The 16,371-nt window shown below is 39.8% G+C and overlaps 1 protein-coding gene across 2 annotated transcripts in view; it reads left to right on the forward strand.

Annotated features, from left to right (window-relative positions):
• Positions 1–15,930, forward strand: part of GOLIM4 (golgi integral membrane protein 4) — a 34,856-nt gene extending 18,926 nt beyond the window's left edge. Inside the window, exons 5-16 of one of the 2 annotated variants that reach the window (XM_050902883.1) lie at positions 178–328; positions 1,668–1,750; positions 2,336–2,419; positions 5,333–5,500; positions 6,325–6,657; positions 7,855–8,093; positions 9,311–9,390; positions 9,880–9,992; positions 11,195–11,362; positions 12,102–12,170; positions 14,208–14,288; positions 14,653–15,930. In XM_050902883.1, the coding sequence (XP_050758840.1) occupies positions 178–328; positions 1,668–1,750; positions 2,336–2,419; positions 5,333–5,500; positions 6,325–6,657; positions 7,855–8,093; positions 9,311–9,390; positions 9,880–9,992; positions 11,195–11,362; positions 12,102–12,170; positions 14,208–14,288; positions 14,653–14,805 (1,722 nt within the window). In that variant the 3' untranslated portion in view covers positions 14,806–15,930. The remainder of the gene's footprint in view (positions 1–177; positions 329–1,667; positions 1,751–2,335; positions 2,420–5,332; positions 5,501–6,324; positions 6,658–7,854; positions 8,094–9,310; positions 9,391–9,879; positions 9,993–11,194; positions 11,363–12,101; positions 12,171–14,207; positions 14,289–14,652) is intronic. The other variant, XM_050902884.1, reaches the window with a different exon arrangement.
• The last annotated feature ends 441 nt before the right edge of the window (positions 15,931–16,371 follow it).

Consider the following 16,371-nt stretch of genomic DNA (forward strand, 5'->3'; position numbering starts at 1 on the left):
CTCATCACAGAGATTATTTTGTGTTTGAGAGGAGCTGCAATATGCATGCTTTGAATAATAAACTTCTTGTTATGAATGCTTCCCATTCATCTGGACTCATTTAACAAATTGCCAAAGACAATATTAGCCAGATATGCAGATACAGAACTGTTCCAGTGTCCAACTTGGTATTTGCAGAGTCAACATGAAGAACTAAAGAAACAGCATGCTGACCTTGAGGAAGATCACCGAAAACAAGGAGAAGAGTTTAGCAGAACATTCAGTGATCACAAGGAGCGATACCTACAACTGCAGCAGGAAAAAGAGCAGGAGATCTCTAAGCTGAAGGGTATATGTAACCTGTATCTGGCTGCCCATATTAAAATGTGTATTGGTCATTGTGTTCTGTGTGATGTGAGACAGAAAGGCATCGTCTCTGTTCTCACTAACAGGTCATTCGTACGTCTTGGCCCTCCTGAATAAGTTAGATTTTCTTGATGATTTTTTGTGGCCTCTTTCTGAATTCATATATGTGCTTTGTGTTTCTATCTAGATTAGAGAAATAGTAAGAAACACAGCACTTAAAAGCCCATCAAGTGTCAGAGGATGGTTTATCCAGTCTTTCATTTTTAGTTCTAAGACTTGTATAAACCTGGAAAAATAAATTTGCCTCTTTGCTTTTCATTTACAAAAAGGGTAATCTAAGAATGTTTGCCACTTCTATCAGAGATTTAATTGTGCCTCTTTATGAAGTGACTTTATGTGCCTTTTAGACCTCATTTTCTCATATATATCAGCTTCTCTGAAACACGTTGCACCTGTATGCTTGGATGATGAAGAATTCATTTTTTACTCTTAGCATCCAGTTTCCTATTAAAGAGATTCTTTGCAATTTGCAGACCTCTTCAATCCTAATTACACAACTGCAGAGAACAAAAGGATGGGGCTCTCCCGATCAAGGGCCTTCAGCCACTTTCTGCCATGTGTCACTAACACATGAGTTAGTTTTGGAGCTGTCTGCAGTTTTGTCTGCGCAGTATTTTGCAGGCAGAGGCTGTGTTTATTAGTTCTGCCTTGGCACCACACCAATGAAGTCATACAGCTAGCTCTTGGACTGAGCTGGATTGCAGCCTAGCAGCTTGGAGTGTGGGAAGAACTTGCCTGTGTCTGCTTGCAATATTCCACATCAACATCATGTAAGAAGTGGGAAGAGAAGCCCCTCTCCCTGGTCCCAGAACATAAAGCTTTTTAAGTATGCTGGCCATCTGGGCACCTCTTCCAAAAGAATAGCTTAGTCCTTCGACATAAAATTCTCACTCACCAGATGCGATGTGGGGGAAGAGAGGAGGGTGGCTTCCTCTCTGCCTTTTAAAGATTCAGATTACCATAATGAATTTGCCGTCTGCAGTCCCCAGTGTGAACAGTGGTGCATAATTCCAGTTGCAGACTGGGTGCACTAATATAAAATTTAACCAAATTTTACAATTTTCTGCTTGAAAATGTAAAGCTTTTTATAGGGCTGGGGAGACACGTAACATAAACAAACCATACAATTACTCTAATCCATTTTTGCCATAGCAATCGTGTAGGATTTTATGTAGTTTGTGTTATAGTCTTAATTTTGGTACTTAATCTAGTATTATAAATCTGACTGGGTTTAAATTCTGTATGTCATTTCTTTTAAACAGAATCCCTCTATAACTTAAGGGAGGAGAACAGACAGTTGAGAAAAGCTCACCAAGACATTCACACCCAGCTACAAGATGTCAAGGTAGGCTTTGCTTTGAGGAGAACTTTCAAGACCTTTAGGAAAAAGAAAAATTTTCCCAAGTTTTAACGAGCCAGAAATGGACTATGCTGAAGACTTGTAGTTTCTGTTGTGTGGCAAAAAGGAGAGGAACATGGCTGAACTGGATTTCTTGTCTTTTGCCACCTGCACTTTAGGTACATGCTCATTTTAAAAAAAAAAAAGGAAGAGAAGTATTTAGAATAGAAATTGGAACTGGAAAATTGATTTTGCAAGTTAAGAATTGTGTTTTGGCAAACACATTAATTTGCTGAAATTAATGTTTTCCCGCTTTTTTTTTTTTAAATGTTTATCAACATCTACTCCAACTTTTAACTTTATTTTAGTCACGCAAATCCTGGCCTCCAAATTTTCTTTCCTGGCGTGCTCGCTTTCTCTGTCTGTTTAATATGCATTCCATGTTAAATAAATAAATGCTGTCATTCCAACTCAGGATTTTCTTTTCAAAATAAATTGAATTATCTTCCTAGTTCAAAATCCCACAGGCTACCTAATTTACCTTTAGAATGAACTTGATGTGAAACCTGTAATGTTCTTCTTTTTGTGTAGCAACAGCATAAGAACTTACTCTCCCAACACAACCAGCTTGTAGTGACATTGGAAGACCACAAGAGTGCACTAGCTGCTGCACAGGTCAGAAAGGAAAGCAGCTTCTACTAGCTCTAACCTTCCTAAAACTTTTTTCTCCTAGTTCAGCTGACTGTAATGTTATGCATGTAGCCTTTCGCATGGGGAATTTGCAGTTAGCACCATGCTGCACACTGCAGGGAAATGCATGAGTTAAAGGGTTGCTCTTAAGAAGAAGCTGCAACAAATCATAGGGCTGTCGGAAAATAAAAAGCTGTGTTATAGGCCCAAGAATGCATGTATTACTGATAAACAGAGTATCTCTGCTTCCATGAGAGCTGTCGAATACCTTTCTTTCTCTGTCTTCTCTGATAGAACTTCTATTAGTTTAACATCCCACACTCTGATATTCACACGTACCACTTATAAAGACCTGGATGCTGGTATACTCTAAAGTCTCTTTCTGCGTACGACTGGAAGGTTTATAAGGCTACATACATCAGTGCAACAGAGGTAGAGTATATATGGAGGAATGAACTCCAGGTGGAACTCTAGTTAAAAAGCAGCAGCAGCATTACCTTTCTTAAATGTCGTTTTCAAGTGGACTATCCATGAAGCACAAACTTTGCTAGACTATTGCAAATTCAGTCAGCTGTGCCAGTACAAGCTGTGTGGGCCACAGGGAATCTGAAAGTAGGAGTAATGTTGGAGCAGAGGAAGACTATTGGTGAAAGATCAGAGAGAAAGGCAATGAGGCAGTGCGAAGTTATTTTTATTCCTGACTAATTTTCTTCATTTAAGTATTTTCATGGTCCACAAAATCATTAGCAGCATTAAAAGCATTGGATCTTTTTTTTTTCCCAGTTCTGCTTGTTGTGCATGTCAATGTGTGTAGATATTCAAAAAACAGAGAAAGACCAGGAAAGTCCCTCATAGACTAAATATATGAAGAATCTTAATTTCCAGTACTAAAATATGCTGGCAGCTAATTTTAAGCTCTTCTCCCACTGGCCACGTTAGCTACTTGGTCTGTATTTGCTAACATCTGAAATTCCACAAGGGCAGATGCAAGGTCTGATTTAAGGTTCACCAGATCCAAAGGGAAGCTCCATATACTTCTCCTGGCTTTGATTCAGTTCTTTAATTAGAAAACCTGTGTCACACAAAGCCTTTCTATCTGCAGTCAGAATGTGGCATTTATCATATGGAGAACCTTTCCTTCAAGAGTCTTGCACATTCTTTCAGAACAGAAGGTATTTAGCACAGTTGCGTAGTTTCTCCTGCAAACCAGCTACAGAAAGTTCACAAGGGATTATTGCTTAGAAACGCAGCTCAATAAATGACCCCTCTATTTCTAAGTGTATTCTATACATTAAATATCAGTAGTCAATACTGCACTAATGAATTTGTGACCTGAATCTTTAAGGCATTGTAATCTTTGTACTTTTCCATAGCTCAAACAGCCAGCCAGATTCATTATATATTTTTATAAACCCTGTCTTTCTGCCAGTACTAATACCTTTTAAGCTATGGCCTTGAATCACAATGTTCAGCTTAGTGACTCGTGCAGCGGAACGGAGTACTCGAATTCTGATCTGGACGTGCACTGTTTAAATATCCTAGTATATTAGTCTCTCTGCATGGTCAGTGAGTGGGGGAAAAGAAAATATCAGACCTGCATATTAGTCTTATGTTAAGTAAATACTATTTTTTCCTCTAAAATTTCTTATTGGGCTCTCCAGCAGTTAATCAGTAAGCAGAAGTATCCCTCTGGAATGACAAGAGTAATTACTGTGCATTCTGCTTTGCTTTTAGGCCCGTCTGTTTTAATGGATGCCATAGTCTTTTGAAGATGCTTCGAGGTGCGTCTAGCTTCGGAGCTGTTATGCATTGCATCATGTCAATCTGTAGCACTGTGGATATTGTTTTGTATGAGTATTATGCATTGTACATCAATGCATCATGCCTGTCTGCTGTACTATTGATTGCTATGATACCACATAACACACAAAATGACATACACAGTCACCGAGTGGAAACTGTAGCCAGTTTTTAACCTGAATGTTAAAAAGGATTACGAAATGCACCTCTGACTTCAAAATGGGTAGTAAACACACCCACCGCCTCCACTGGAGCACCAGAGAAACCCTCTCGTGGGGCACCACCTTTTGTATATGCAGCTGGTCAGCTTTTATAAATCCTGTCCATCTCAAAAATTTTACTTTACGAGATAATCTTTCTTGTACATCTGCTGTATAGACAGGGACTGGTGTACCAACCAGTCTGGATTCTCATACTGGACTTTAAAGCTTTTTGAAAGTATCCTGATCTTGTACAAAGTTAAACAGCAAATCAAATTACAACATTTTACTGTTGCATTTCAGGAAGACTTTAGAAATTTACATTTTCTCTTTTCTTCTTTTTCTCTTTTTTTCCCTTCTTTTTTTCCTTGCTCTTCACCAACGGTGTACTATGACTTTCTTTGCCTCAGTTCTGTATGTTGGCTGTTGTCTTGTGTAACACCTGTGTAAATGTTGAGGATTTGGCATTTTCATGACATGTATGTATACTTTAAAACTACTGTTTCTGAAAGAACTGCACTCCTTTCTACTAGTAAAGGAGAACTTGTGGTGCTCTCGATTTCCCTCGCTTTAGCCTGCCAGGAAAACTGTATCGTCCCCTTTTCACAATTCTGCTTGGCATGAATAAAACAAATCTTCGTCTTTGTCCCACAGAGATTTTTCTAATATACTTCGTATGCATGTGCACTTTGGCTGAAAAGATTGTGGTGAATCAATGTTATCTAGCGTGTGGAAACAGACCAATTTTAAAAGCTCCCATCCCTTCTCCTCCCTTGTATTTGCTCTAATGTGAATATCGAGTCTTTCTATCGTGTCTTGCCAGCAAGTTTACTCCGAGGTGACTACGTTTTATTAAGAAATTGATTTGGACACACTATAATTGATGTGTTGACTTCAGTCCCAGGTGGAGGAATACAAACAGTTGAAGGACACACTCAACAAAATGCCAAGTTTCCGGCAGCCTGAGAAGTTAGAACGCCCAAATGAGCAACCAGAGGTGCGAGCACTGTCTCCCCGCAGTGACCTCCCAGTGCACCACGAAGCTGTGGCTGAAGAGCATAAAGAGGTATAAAGTACTGACTGGCTACTGACGCTATAGGAAATGGTTCTTATTTAGGAAAATACTAGCTATGTGCTTAACTTCCTTTAGAAGCGTATGTTTAATTGTACACGTTTATCCGTTCTCGAGTAAAGTAGTAAGGGGCAGTTTAATCTTCTTGAGTAGCAGAAAAATATATTCATGATGACCTTTTCTCATATGACAGTAAATGCACTTAAAACTAGCTTATGTAAGCTGTTTTAAGAAGTTGCTGAAAATCTTAATTTTTTGAATAATAAGCTGTCTCTAAAATTTTAGATATCTCATGTGTTACAGAAAAGCTTTAACAAGTTCTGAAGAAATTGTCTTTTCACATGTCTTATAAAGTTTCAGTGGCACACTTAACTCAGTATATTTAAAATTGGCACGCTGTCCGATGTTCAAAAAGAAATAAAGCGAATTTGTGGGTAAAGTCTAGAAGTTACAATATCAGTTGTGGTTTTGTTTTAGAAGAGTTCTTGGCCAGCAGAACCTACAGGAAATAAAAATACAAAGCTTCCTTTGTAGATACAGAATTGTAATAGTTTTGTTCCACTTCAAATAAAACGAGGCTTAACCTACTTTATGATGCAGTTGTACAACACCTTGTGTAGCTGCGCAGAGCCAAGAATGAGGTAGTGATACCGTTTGGCAGGAGGGGTAGCTTGTTCCAAAGCAGGCATTTGGCTCTCCTGACAACAGCTTCACTGCTGCGGGCTGGAATAAAGGCATCCGTATCTGGTCCTTGGCTCTCTTGAAAATATGAAATCCATAATATCTTGTGCACACATAATCTTGTCTGTGTTTTGCAGAATGAGAAGCCAAAAGAGAGAGAAGAAATAAATACCCAGGAAAAAGAAGACAGAGCTGAGCCTTTTCATCTGCAAAGAAGGGCTCATGAGGGCCAGCATGGCAAAGAACTAAATAGTCAGGAGCAACAAGAAGCTGGAGAGGATGATGAGCAACGTGTTGACCAAGTTGAAGAGGAACGCAAAAAAGAACTTGAAGAGGAAGAAATGGAGCAGGCAGGTCAGCCTGAGCGCTTAGAGGAGGAACAGGATCAAGTGCCAGAAGAGCATGAGTGGAAAAAACAGGAACAGAAAGAAGAAGAGACCAACATGTTGGGTGATCATCTTCATTCAGAGGTATGGAGCTGCTCTTTTCTACTAATTGATAAGATTTGCTTTTTAAATGGAGGCTTCTCTTATCATTGGTGGCCCCTGTATTGCCCTGGCCTATTTCTAGATAAAATCAGTGTCATATTTATAGAAAATTTGGGATTCAAAGCACTCGGATGCATAGCATTCAGGCTCAACTTCAGGACACACATACTGCAGTGCTTGCCAAATGCAGCTTAATGAACATTAATTCTGCTGACAAAAAGCAACAGATGGAAAAAACGAGCAGTCAGGTTGAATCCCATCTCCTGCTTTAAATTTGAGGCCTGCGGTAGCTGATGGGAAGAAGACAGAATGAGACTTATCTTCAGCACTTTGATGGAGAGCTGTCCTGCCTTACTAATTTGATGCATCTCAGCAAATTGCAGTGTGTTTCCTTGTCTGATATACCTACCTGCTGTAAACACATTTCCATCTAAATGTTTGCTGTCGTTTGACTTGAAATTTTAACTGCAAGATGAACATGACTGAAATAGCCAGGGGAAATCAGTGTGCAGCCATGGCGAGTCTTGCTCTATGCAGCTCTAAATAAAACCAGCAAATCCTGGGTTTACATTCTAGATCGGATCTCCAGTGGAAAATATATTTTACTGATCTCACCTTAGGCTTTGTAAACACTTACTTTCCTAGCAGATTAATTATATAACTCCAGTGTGATGAGAAGCCATTGTTGAAGAGGTGCAGTGGATTAGAACAGCAGCAATAGGTTAAGCTGTGAAACTGGAGTTAAAGTTACTGCTGGCTGTAAAAAATGTGCAATGTAAAAAAAAACTTAAGGCTGAAAGCAACCCCTACTGAAATTACCAGTTAAATCAATGGAAGCATATTTGCTATCTTAATTGTCAGCCATCAAAACTTCCTTTTACTGGTAATATGTTGAGGGGTTTTATTATTATTGATGTGTAAGAAAAGCATGGCTTCCCCCAGCCCATTGTCTCCTCTTCCTTCCCTATGTCCTCCACAAACACCCCAGCACTTCCAGTCTGTGTTCAAAAAACTAATTAAACTTTAAGCAGAACCAAGAAAACTTAAAATAACTTTGCTGTAATTTTGCCTAGTGCGTGTAGCATCTGCATATTTTTCCCTCTTGTCACACATTTCTGCATGCTTGTTTCTGATCATTGAAATTATGATTAATCTGTGACTGACACATTTCGTTGACAGATAACATCAACAAAAGCTGTAACAAAAAGACATAAGCCAGCTTATGAACAACAACAAGAGCAGCAACATCTTGCAGCCCAAAGAGCAGAGGAAGCCAATCAGCTACGAGAACATCAGGAATCACTACACCAGCAAAGACTGCGAGGACAGCTATTACGGCAGCAACAGCTTCAAGAAAAAGAGCTTCAGCTGCAGAAACAGGCAGAACAAGGAGAAAAACTCTACAAAAACCGGCTAAGGTTAAATTCTTTCACATGAGTTTGTCATGGTCTGTGCTCTAGGTTTTATGGCTTCCACCACACCACCTTTGAAAAGAGGGTGGTTTAATGATATAAACCTAGGCTGCCCAGAAACTAAATTCAGCGAGCCTCATCTCCTTCTTTCCAAGGATGAATCTGATCGCTATTTTAAGGTTTTTTTCCTTCTTTTTTTTTCCTTTTATTATGGAAGCCGCTGAAGTCTGGAGTAATGAGTGCACATTGCCATGCACATCCTTGGGAGAGGTTAGGGGCTTCTGGCATACAATGCCGCTTGTCTTAAAGCTTGCTTTAAATTAGTAATTACTTTCCGCTAAGCAGCAATTACGATCTTGTAGTACTGAGGAGCTCCAGTATCAGATATGCATTAAGTACCTAAGCTAAAGTTCCTCTTAAATGTGAGATGCTGTTTTTAAGTAATTCCATGAGGACTTTCTGAACAAGAGTGACCAGTATTATTTGCATTGGAGAGACAAAAGCGTGATTTCAGGAGAAACCAACACCCTGTTAGTGTCATAAAGTTATTGTGAATGCAGTTACATTCATGATATTGTAGCTTCTACAGGCCTTTCACCCTCCCTGTCATATTTCCTTATGTTTAGTTTAAAATTGTTAGTGACAGTTCTTTGTCTTTTGGAATCTTAAGCCCATTGAATTTTCTTTGCTGAAACATTGAAATATTAATTATTAACTTGACCCATGTTCTAAAAGGATTTTGGTATGAGAGAGCCTTTCATAAATTGATAGTCAAAATATTCAGTCCTGCAAGAACAACCACACAAGTAAACCCCTTTCAAGATGAAAGCTAAAACTGCTTATTTAACAAAATAACTGATCCAGGTGCTCTGTCTTTAAGACCCTTTATCTGAGAGGTTCTTTGCTTCCAGTTCATAGTATTTGTGCTTTGATTGTGGAATGTACTAGCTTAGGAGTTTTGAAAATACAAGGCGGATCCCATTGATGTACAGAGAAATACAAGCACAGAAGTTAGTATAGTAGGACAAGAAAGTCTTTGTTCTATAAAGTACATCTTCTTTCAGAAACGTGATGTGAAAAAGTATTAGGTAATAGAAAGCTAAACTGGAACCCATTCTGGCAGGAGCTGGAAGAGGCAGAGATGCAGTAGGATGGTTGGTTTATTAAAGCAAAACCACACTTTTTTGAAATTGAAATGATGTATTTGCATTTAATTTTCTCAGCCAACAGGCTCATTATGATAACATGGACCATGATATTGTACAAGGGGAAGAAGAGCAAGGTATTCAGGAAGAGGAAGGAGGTAAGATAAAATGTATGTCCCTACCATGTTCACAGGTTCCTTGTGTACTGCCTTTCATGCGCGATTTTAATATTCATTTCATATCCAGTTTGGATTCAAGTGAAATATAAACTCGCAAATTAAAACCCGAAGCTCAAATAACACTGGCTGAACTGACTGAGTGAAATACAGGAATTACTAAAGATCATATCCACATTGCTGAAAGGAAGAGTGTCCTTTTGATTGAGCTGCTAGGATAGGGCTTTGTGGATCTTGGTTACATTCCTGGCTCTGCCTATGATTTTGTTTGATCTCTTCAAATTGTATAATCTTTCAGCGTCAGTTTCCTACTAGCAGTAAAACAATTCTGTTAGCATTGTGTGTTTAGGTAAGCTGTAGGTAAAGGCTGCCTACTGCTAAAAGCATGTCTGGAAGCTAGTATATAGGAGACTCTTGAAAAGGCCAACTAGAAACTGCTGTAATACAATAATAATATCAAAAATTTGTCAGCTTATGAACGTGACAACCAGCACCAGGATGAAGGTGAAGATGATGATCAAAATAATGCAAATGAACAACAAGAACCAGAACATCAAGTAGAAAATCAGCAGGCTGAGGAATCAGTGAGTATGAATTAAGATGCTATGGATTGTAATCGTTACTGAAGTGAAAACCCAGAAGTCTCATCTAACATAATTGCGCATTACAGAAATAAGATGAACCAGAGGTCTGCTAGGAAGACAAGTCTGACAGTTTAAAACTACATCTACGATCTATTTAAAGTTGTCCTTACTGATTTGGGGAGAAATCAAAAAAAGCTTCCTTGTGGCAAGCAAGTTGCTTTTCTACATTCCTTTGATCTGTGCTTTAGGTGGAAGAAAGGATTTGGACTTAGCTGGGACTTGAACAGGTAAACTTGGATTCAAAAAAATAACAGGAGTAACTCATTGGTGGTCAGTCAAAAAGAGTGGTGATGGTATTTTTCATGCTATCATTAGTTAAGAGGGTAAGAGCCAACTCAATAGCCACTGAAACCAGCTGGAGTCAGTACAGAAGAGGTGTGAGATCTTGAAAGAGGACATACCTCAGCACTGAACACAGCCGCAATACCGATTGCACAGAGATCTGGTTGCAGGAGATTCAGTCCTGTGCCTTCCCCCAAGGTCCATCTTCCTTGGTGTCGTGGAACATCAAGCGTATCATCGTTACTCCCCTCCCTCTCAGCAAATTGAATTGTATACTAAATATTTCTAAAGGATCTTTAACTTGTCAGCTATAAAGATATCAGAAATGCTTGTACTGAATGATAAGCAGAAAGCAAATGCTCGTTTTCTGAATGGCAAAGTATGATGAAAAGTGACTGTTGTTTTGTTTCATTATAGACGTAGCCAAGGTCAATATTGCAGGACAGACTGGTACTGAAAGATCACATCAGTTCTTTTGAGCCATGAGCATTTAAACTCTTATCTTTTTTCACTTGGTCTTATCAGGCATTGTCAGTTGTCAGATAGTCAGTAAACAAAAGGAGTTCAACAGCCTGTGTGAAATAAGTCATCAGATTCAATCCGGTTTTTAGCAGACAGATACCCATGCTGCAGTTCTGTCTGTGTTCAGCGCTGAAGTACTTTTTCTTTCAGTAACCGACACTTCTGTATTGGCGAGGGTTTCATCGACTGACCCCTGATGCCTGTAGAGAGATTCCAGCTGGTTTCCGTGGGTATGGAGTTGGCTCTAACATAGCTCACGCTAGGGTAGCTTTCAAGTGAAATGGAATTTGACTGCGAGATAAAAATATGTATTTAACATTCACTTCTGAAAATTACAGAAGGCAGCCATGGACGATGTGAATCCTGCTGATGACCCCAACAATCAGGGAGAAGACGAATTTGAGGAAGCTGAGCAAGAGAGAGAAGAAAATGTACCAGATGAAAATGAAAAGCACAAGCAAAGCAGTCAGAAACAAGGACATCCCGGCATGGAAGAGCACCTAGTGGTCAGTAAAGGGAAAGGAAGCATCTGTAGGTCCTCTTTAAGGACAGTGTAGCACAGCTTGGTGAGAGAACACTGAACTTTCATTTTTAAAGATCTCTGTTAAGCCATATATGACATGTGCAGGTAAAAGTGTGGAGTTACTCCTGGTGATACACTGGTATGTCTTTCATCACTGGCTCCGCTCAGCGAGGTTCTGTACTCTCACAGTTCAGGGCCCCTCTATTTACCTTCACACAAGCCCCTGCAAGAACACCCGCTCATACAGTCTTCGTGTCTTTGCACAAGTCCCTTCTATGCTGCTTCCATGCCATCAGCACTCAATCAACTGTAAGCAGTGGTGTCCCTGTCCTTCTCTGGCCGTTCCAGTGAATGCTGCGCATTTCAACTGTGTTTAAACTGTAAACTCCTCTAGGCAGAGATAATCTGTATTTTTATGGCATTGGTCTTTAATGGTGTGAATATTTCATTGTCTTCCTGCTTAGTATGGGAAGTCTTGCTTTATTCTGTGAAGTGATTTTTATTATTATCATTCTGCTGTCTATTTTTTAATTTAGGGCAGTTCTAAATCATGCAGCCGAGCTATCATTAATGCTAATGAACGCACTATAACTTCTTGTGCTATTATTGTTACTTTAGCTTTACATAAAGTTTTGGTTCCAGAACAAGAAGCTTTAACCTTCAGTCTTCTAAAGTTAATAGGCATGCACATAGAACTGAATTTTTATATGAACTTTCTGCAGATGGCAGGAAATCCTGACCAGCAGGAAGATAATGTGGATGAACAATACCAGGAAGAGGGAGAAGAGGAGGTAAGAAAAGAGACATAAGGCATGTGTGGACTCAGGTAGCATAGCACACCTCCATTAACATTCAACGTCGGTATCTTTTATAACTGCCAGATGAACCCAAATCACTTTTGTCTGACTTTATGAAACCTAGCAAGTCTTTGCCATTACTCTGCTGTCTACTTCTGGACACATTTAGTGTTACTCATGCTTATATGCTGCAATCCATTAGTCTTCCGTGCAACATGGTATTAATTGTGCAATAGTTGAAAAGATTAAGCCGTTCACAACAGAAGGAAAAATTCCTGAAAACCTCAAGCCCTCTGAAGGTCACTAAAAACCTCATTAACTTTGCATCTCTAAGCACACACTGCTGTTCTGGGCAAACTGCTTCCTTGGCCAGTTACTTACTCTTTAGCTCTGACTTTGATTTATCTGTGCTCCTCCTAAGCGATCCGAGGTATGTAAGCCCCTGCTATTTGTGGAGTCAGATAGTCAGGAAGCCGTTAGCACAGTGCTTTGAACTGGAGGAGAAAAGGAGGGGAAGGGACTTTTTCCTTCGTATGTTGAATGGCATGCTCATTATGCATGCGCTAGCATAAGCTGCCCTGCAGTTCTTCAATACATACCTAATCAATTGCTATTTTCTACTTCATACATAATGATTTACAAAAAGCAATAGAAACGGCTACTCATTACTCCCTTATGGGGAACACTTTGTCTAGATTAGCTGGTATGCACTTAGAATTCACCAGTTCAAAATATGGTTACTTAAATCAAACCAGGTCATTAGGAACTGGGAACAGTTGGGCTTTGGCAACTACTCTTTTGCTTACAGGAAGTAATTTAATACATGTTTCATAAAGGACTATGACCAGCGTGCTTACTGGAAGTATTAAAGAGTGAGCAGTGATTGAATGAGCAATCAAGAAAGAGTTAAGATGCTGTAATCAGGCATAAGTTTCTTTAGTAGGTTGACTCAAGTATTATACGTAGCTGTTGTTCAGATCTTTCCCGTATATCCCTCAGAGTGATCCAGGTGTGATGGCTGCCCTTCTGCTGGCAGCGATACCTAACCTCAAAGAACTTCTTCACAGGCAGCTTTGCCTCCTGTTGGAAGCAACTGCTCTATATACTCTCCTGCTGCTGACGTTGTCGAGAAGGCTGTTGCTGCTGTTGTTCAGGAGAATGGGATAGCAGCTGCTAGAGGGAGGGAGCCCTATGGAAAGCAGCAGTCTCATCCTTGCAGTGAGTGGCGAATGCTTCCCAGCCAGGTGAAACAGCCTTTTTTCTGTGGGGAGAGCTGTACGGCCTTACGGAAGCATCTTACCCAGCTTGCAGGACACCATTTGGAGCATTCTCCGAAAGAAACTCAAGTTGACTTCGAAAAGCATGCCTCCTTCAAATTTGCACCTAAGCGTAAAGGGACATGGAAGCGAGGGCGAGCGCTGACATAAAAGAAAGTAGCGATAGATCAAGATCTGAACATCTGGAAAACAGATTCAGTGTGGCCTGCTCCCTCCAAGGATAGAGTTGGAAGAGATTATTCTTCGCTCCCAATCCCCCCTTGCTCTTTTGTGGTTTTCCAGGAGCAGTTGGCAGAAGGATCACTCAACTGCTGGGAAAACAGGGACAAAGTTACCATTAAATACCTACATTGCATATCGGAACTGAAACAGTTCTAGGAGTCCACAGTGGGGTGGAAGTGTTGATAATGACTCTCTGCTGTGTCACGACACTCTTACTATGAAGGACAAGGAGAAAATAATATATATGTAAAGTTAAAGCATAGAATGGAAATCTAAATGTGTTAGCTGATGATGAGAGGCTCTGTGAAAATTGTATTTCAAAGTTAAACATGCTCTCAGAGGAAGTGAGCGTCCTGATTGTTGGGTGGTTGGTTTTTTCTTTCCCCTCTCCTTTAACCTCTCCGTGCCCTCTCCTCCCTTTCTTTTGAATCTTCATTCTGTAAAAGTGTAGCTGTGAAAATGTGCACATTTATGCCACAGGCTACTTTTTTAAAGGCCATTAAAATATACAGAACATCTCTGTGCTTTGTAGATCCAGGAAGATTTGACTGAAGAGAAGAAACGAGAACTGGAACGCAATGCCGAAGAGCCATATGGTGAAAATGACGAAAATGTAAGTACTGTGTAAACCCACAAACTTGGTGACATGATTAAACACTTAACATAGCTGTGATCATGTCACAGTGACATTATATAATAACTGTTGTAGCTTGCTTTAGATCATAGACCTTAAAATTGCATGCTGTCCCAGCTTCCTTTTGCTCATCCTTCCACCCCCACATCAGCTCTTGCTGCCTGGAGGCCTTTGAAAATCTTCTCCTGTTTCTGTCCCTCAGCTCTAACAGCTCCGGCTGACAGTCGTTTTTCCTTTTCCTTACCTCCATCTCATTGCCCTAAAATCTACTATAAGGAAGCTGGCAGTTGCACTGAATCTGGTTGGATTTAGTTTATTTGGTTGGTTTTTTTTCCCCGATCAGGCAGATGAAAAGAATAACAGAGGGGCAGATCAAGAGCAAGAAATGCAAGAAGAGACCAACCAGAAAGAAGTTCATGAAGAAAATTATGAAGAGGAGGAGGAGGAGGAAGGCAGAGCTGTTGCAGCAAAAACTCGTAGACGAGGGGAGATGTAGTCCTCTTCATTTGTTTTGCAGCACACAAATTCCTGTTTTGGTTTTTTTTTTTTTAAAAAACAACTTTTTTAGGATACTTAATTTCCAAAAAAAGTTTGTGTTTTACACTTTTTACTTTTCTATTAGATGCTCTCATAAGTTTATATGAATACAGTTTTTTGATACTCTAGATTAGGATTTCTTTTCTATTAAAGCTGTACATACACAGACATCATATAGGTTTAATTGTTCGTAATTCTGGGCGTGTTTTATAAAGGCCATTTTGGAATACACTTTCACCTTGTCCAAGTCTGACCGAGATGTTTGGTCTGATTTCAGATACATTCAACATCTGAGGGAATATATCTAGTGCCTAAACCCAGTCGACATTAGTCACTCCAGCGCTCGTTGTCTTCCTCGACACGGCTTTGATGACTAACGGCTGGCCACGCTCCCCGTCCCAGGCACGATCTGCGGTGCTCGTAGAGGCCCAGGGGCAGTTCCCTTCCTTACGAGATTCTTCACATCCTTGAAGATAAGCACGTGCCTAGCTATTTGCAGGACCAGGCCTTTTACAGGTGCAGAACAGTTATAAAATATGCAAGTTTTACAAGCCTTCAAAATACCGCCAGGTTAACAGCTGTTAATTTTGGCAGCTGTTTATATACAGTTAAATTATGCATTTATTTTAATGAGCATACCTAGGTACTTTAATGACATGCACTACACAGCAGATGATGCAAATGGCGGTGTGCTGAGATGAGATGCGAGCTAGAAACCGATTTAGACTTGAAGATCCATTCTGCCAAATCGAAACACTACAGCTGTCACATGAATGAAGATTTACAGAAGGAACAATTTTGTTGTCCTAGTTAATATATAAAATATTTGACTGGAGAAATATAATGACATCACCTCCGTGACATGCTTTCTGGAGACTGTAGAGAGGGTTAAGGCACCTTAACCGAGTTGACGTGATTGGTGCAAGATGTTGAACTAAGGCCTTTACCTTCTTTTACTTATTTATTTTTAAGTCTATGCTGGAAGGATTTCTGCGTCCCCTAGCGTGAAAATCAGACTAGGGACAAATCCCACAGAAGTTCTTTCGAACAGCAAACATCTCTAGCGCTGCATGCCGAAATGTAAGGGGGGGGGGGAACGACACAAAAATTGTGCCTTGGTGTAGGCTACTATGAACATAATCACAGTGCATGAATATATACAATATTTGTATTGGTACAGACCCTAGTTATTTAATATATGTTAAAAGGAGAATGGGAATCTGGATTTCCTAGGCTATGCCCCATTGCTGGAAATGAGGCGCGCGGTAGCTCCCCGTGAAAGCCTGTGTTAATATATAAAAGGAGAGGGTTTGGGATTTTTCCCGTTTTTAATAATTACGCATAGCAATGTTTTTAGTTTAGCTTTTTCTATGAATGTAATTTAATTCATTTTTCTACTAACTCAATTATATTATGTTTTTATAGTTGGTTTCCATTCTTTGCAATTTTCCTAAATGTCCCAGACACAGTGCTTATGTTTCATAGGAATATTTTTGTCAGCAAGTATTTTGGGTTTTCTAGTTAC

The sequence above is a fragment of the Gymnogyps californianus genome, chromosome 10 (assembly GCF_018139145.2).
Source record: "Gymnogyps californianus isolate 813 chromosome 10, ASM1813914v2, whole genome shotgun sequence".
Lineage (NCBI taxonomy): Eukaryota > Metazoa > Chordata > Aves > Accipitriformes > Cathartidae > Gymnogyps > Gymnogyps californianus.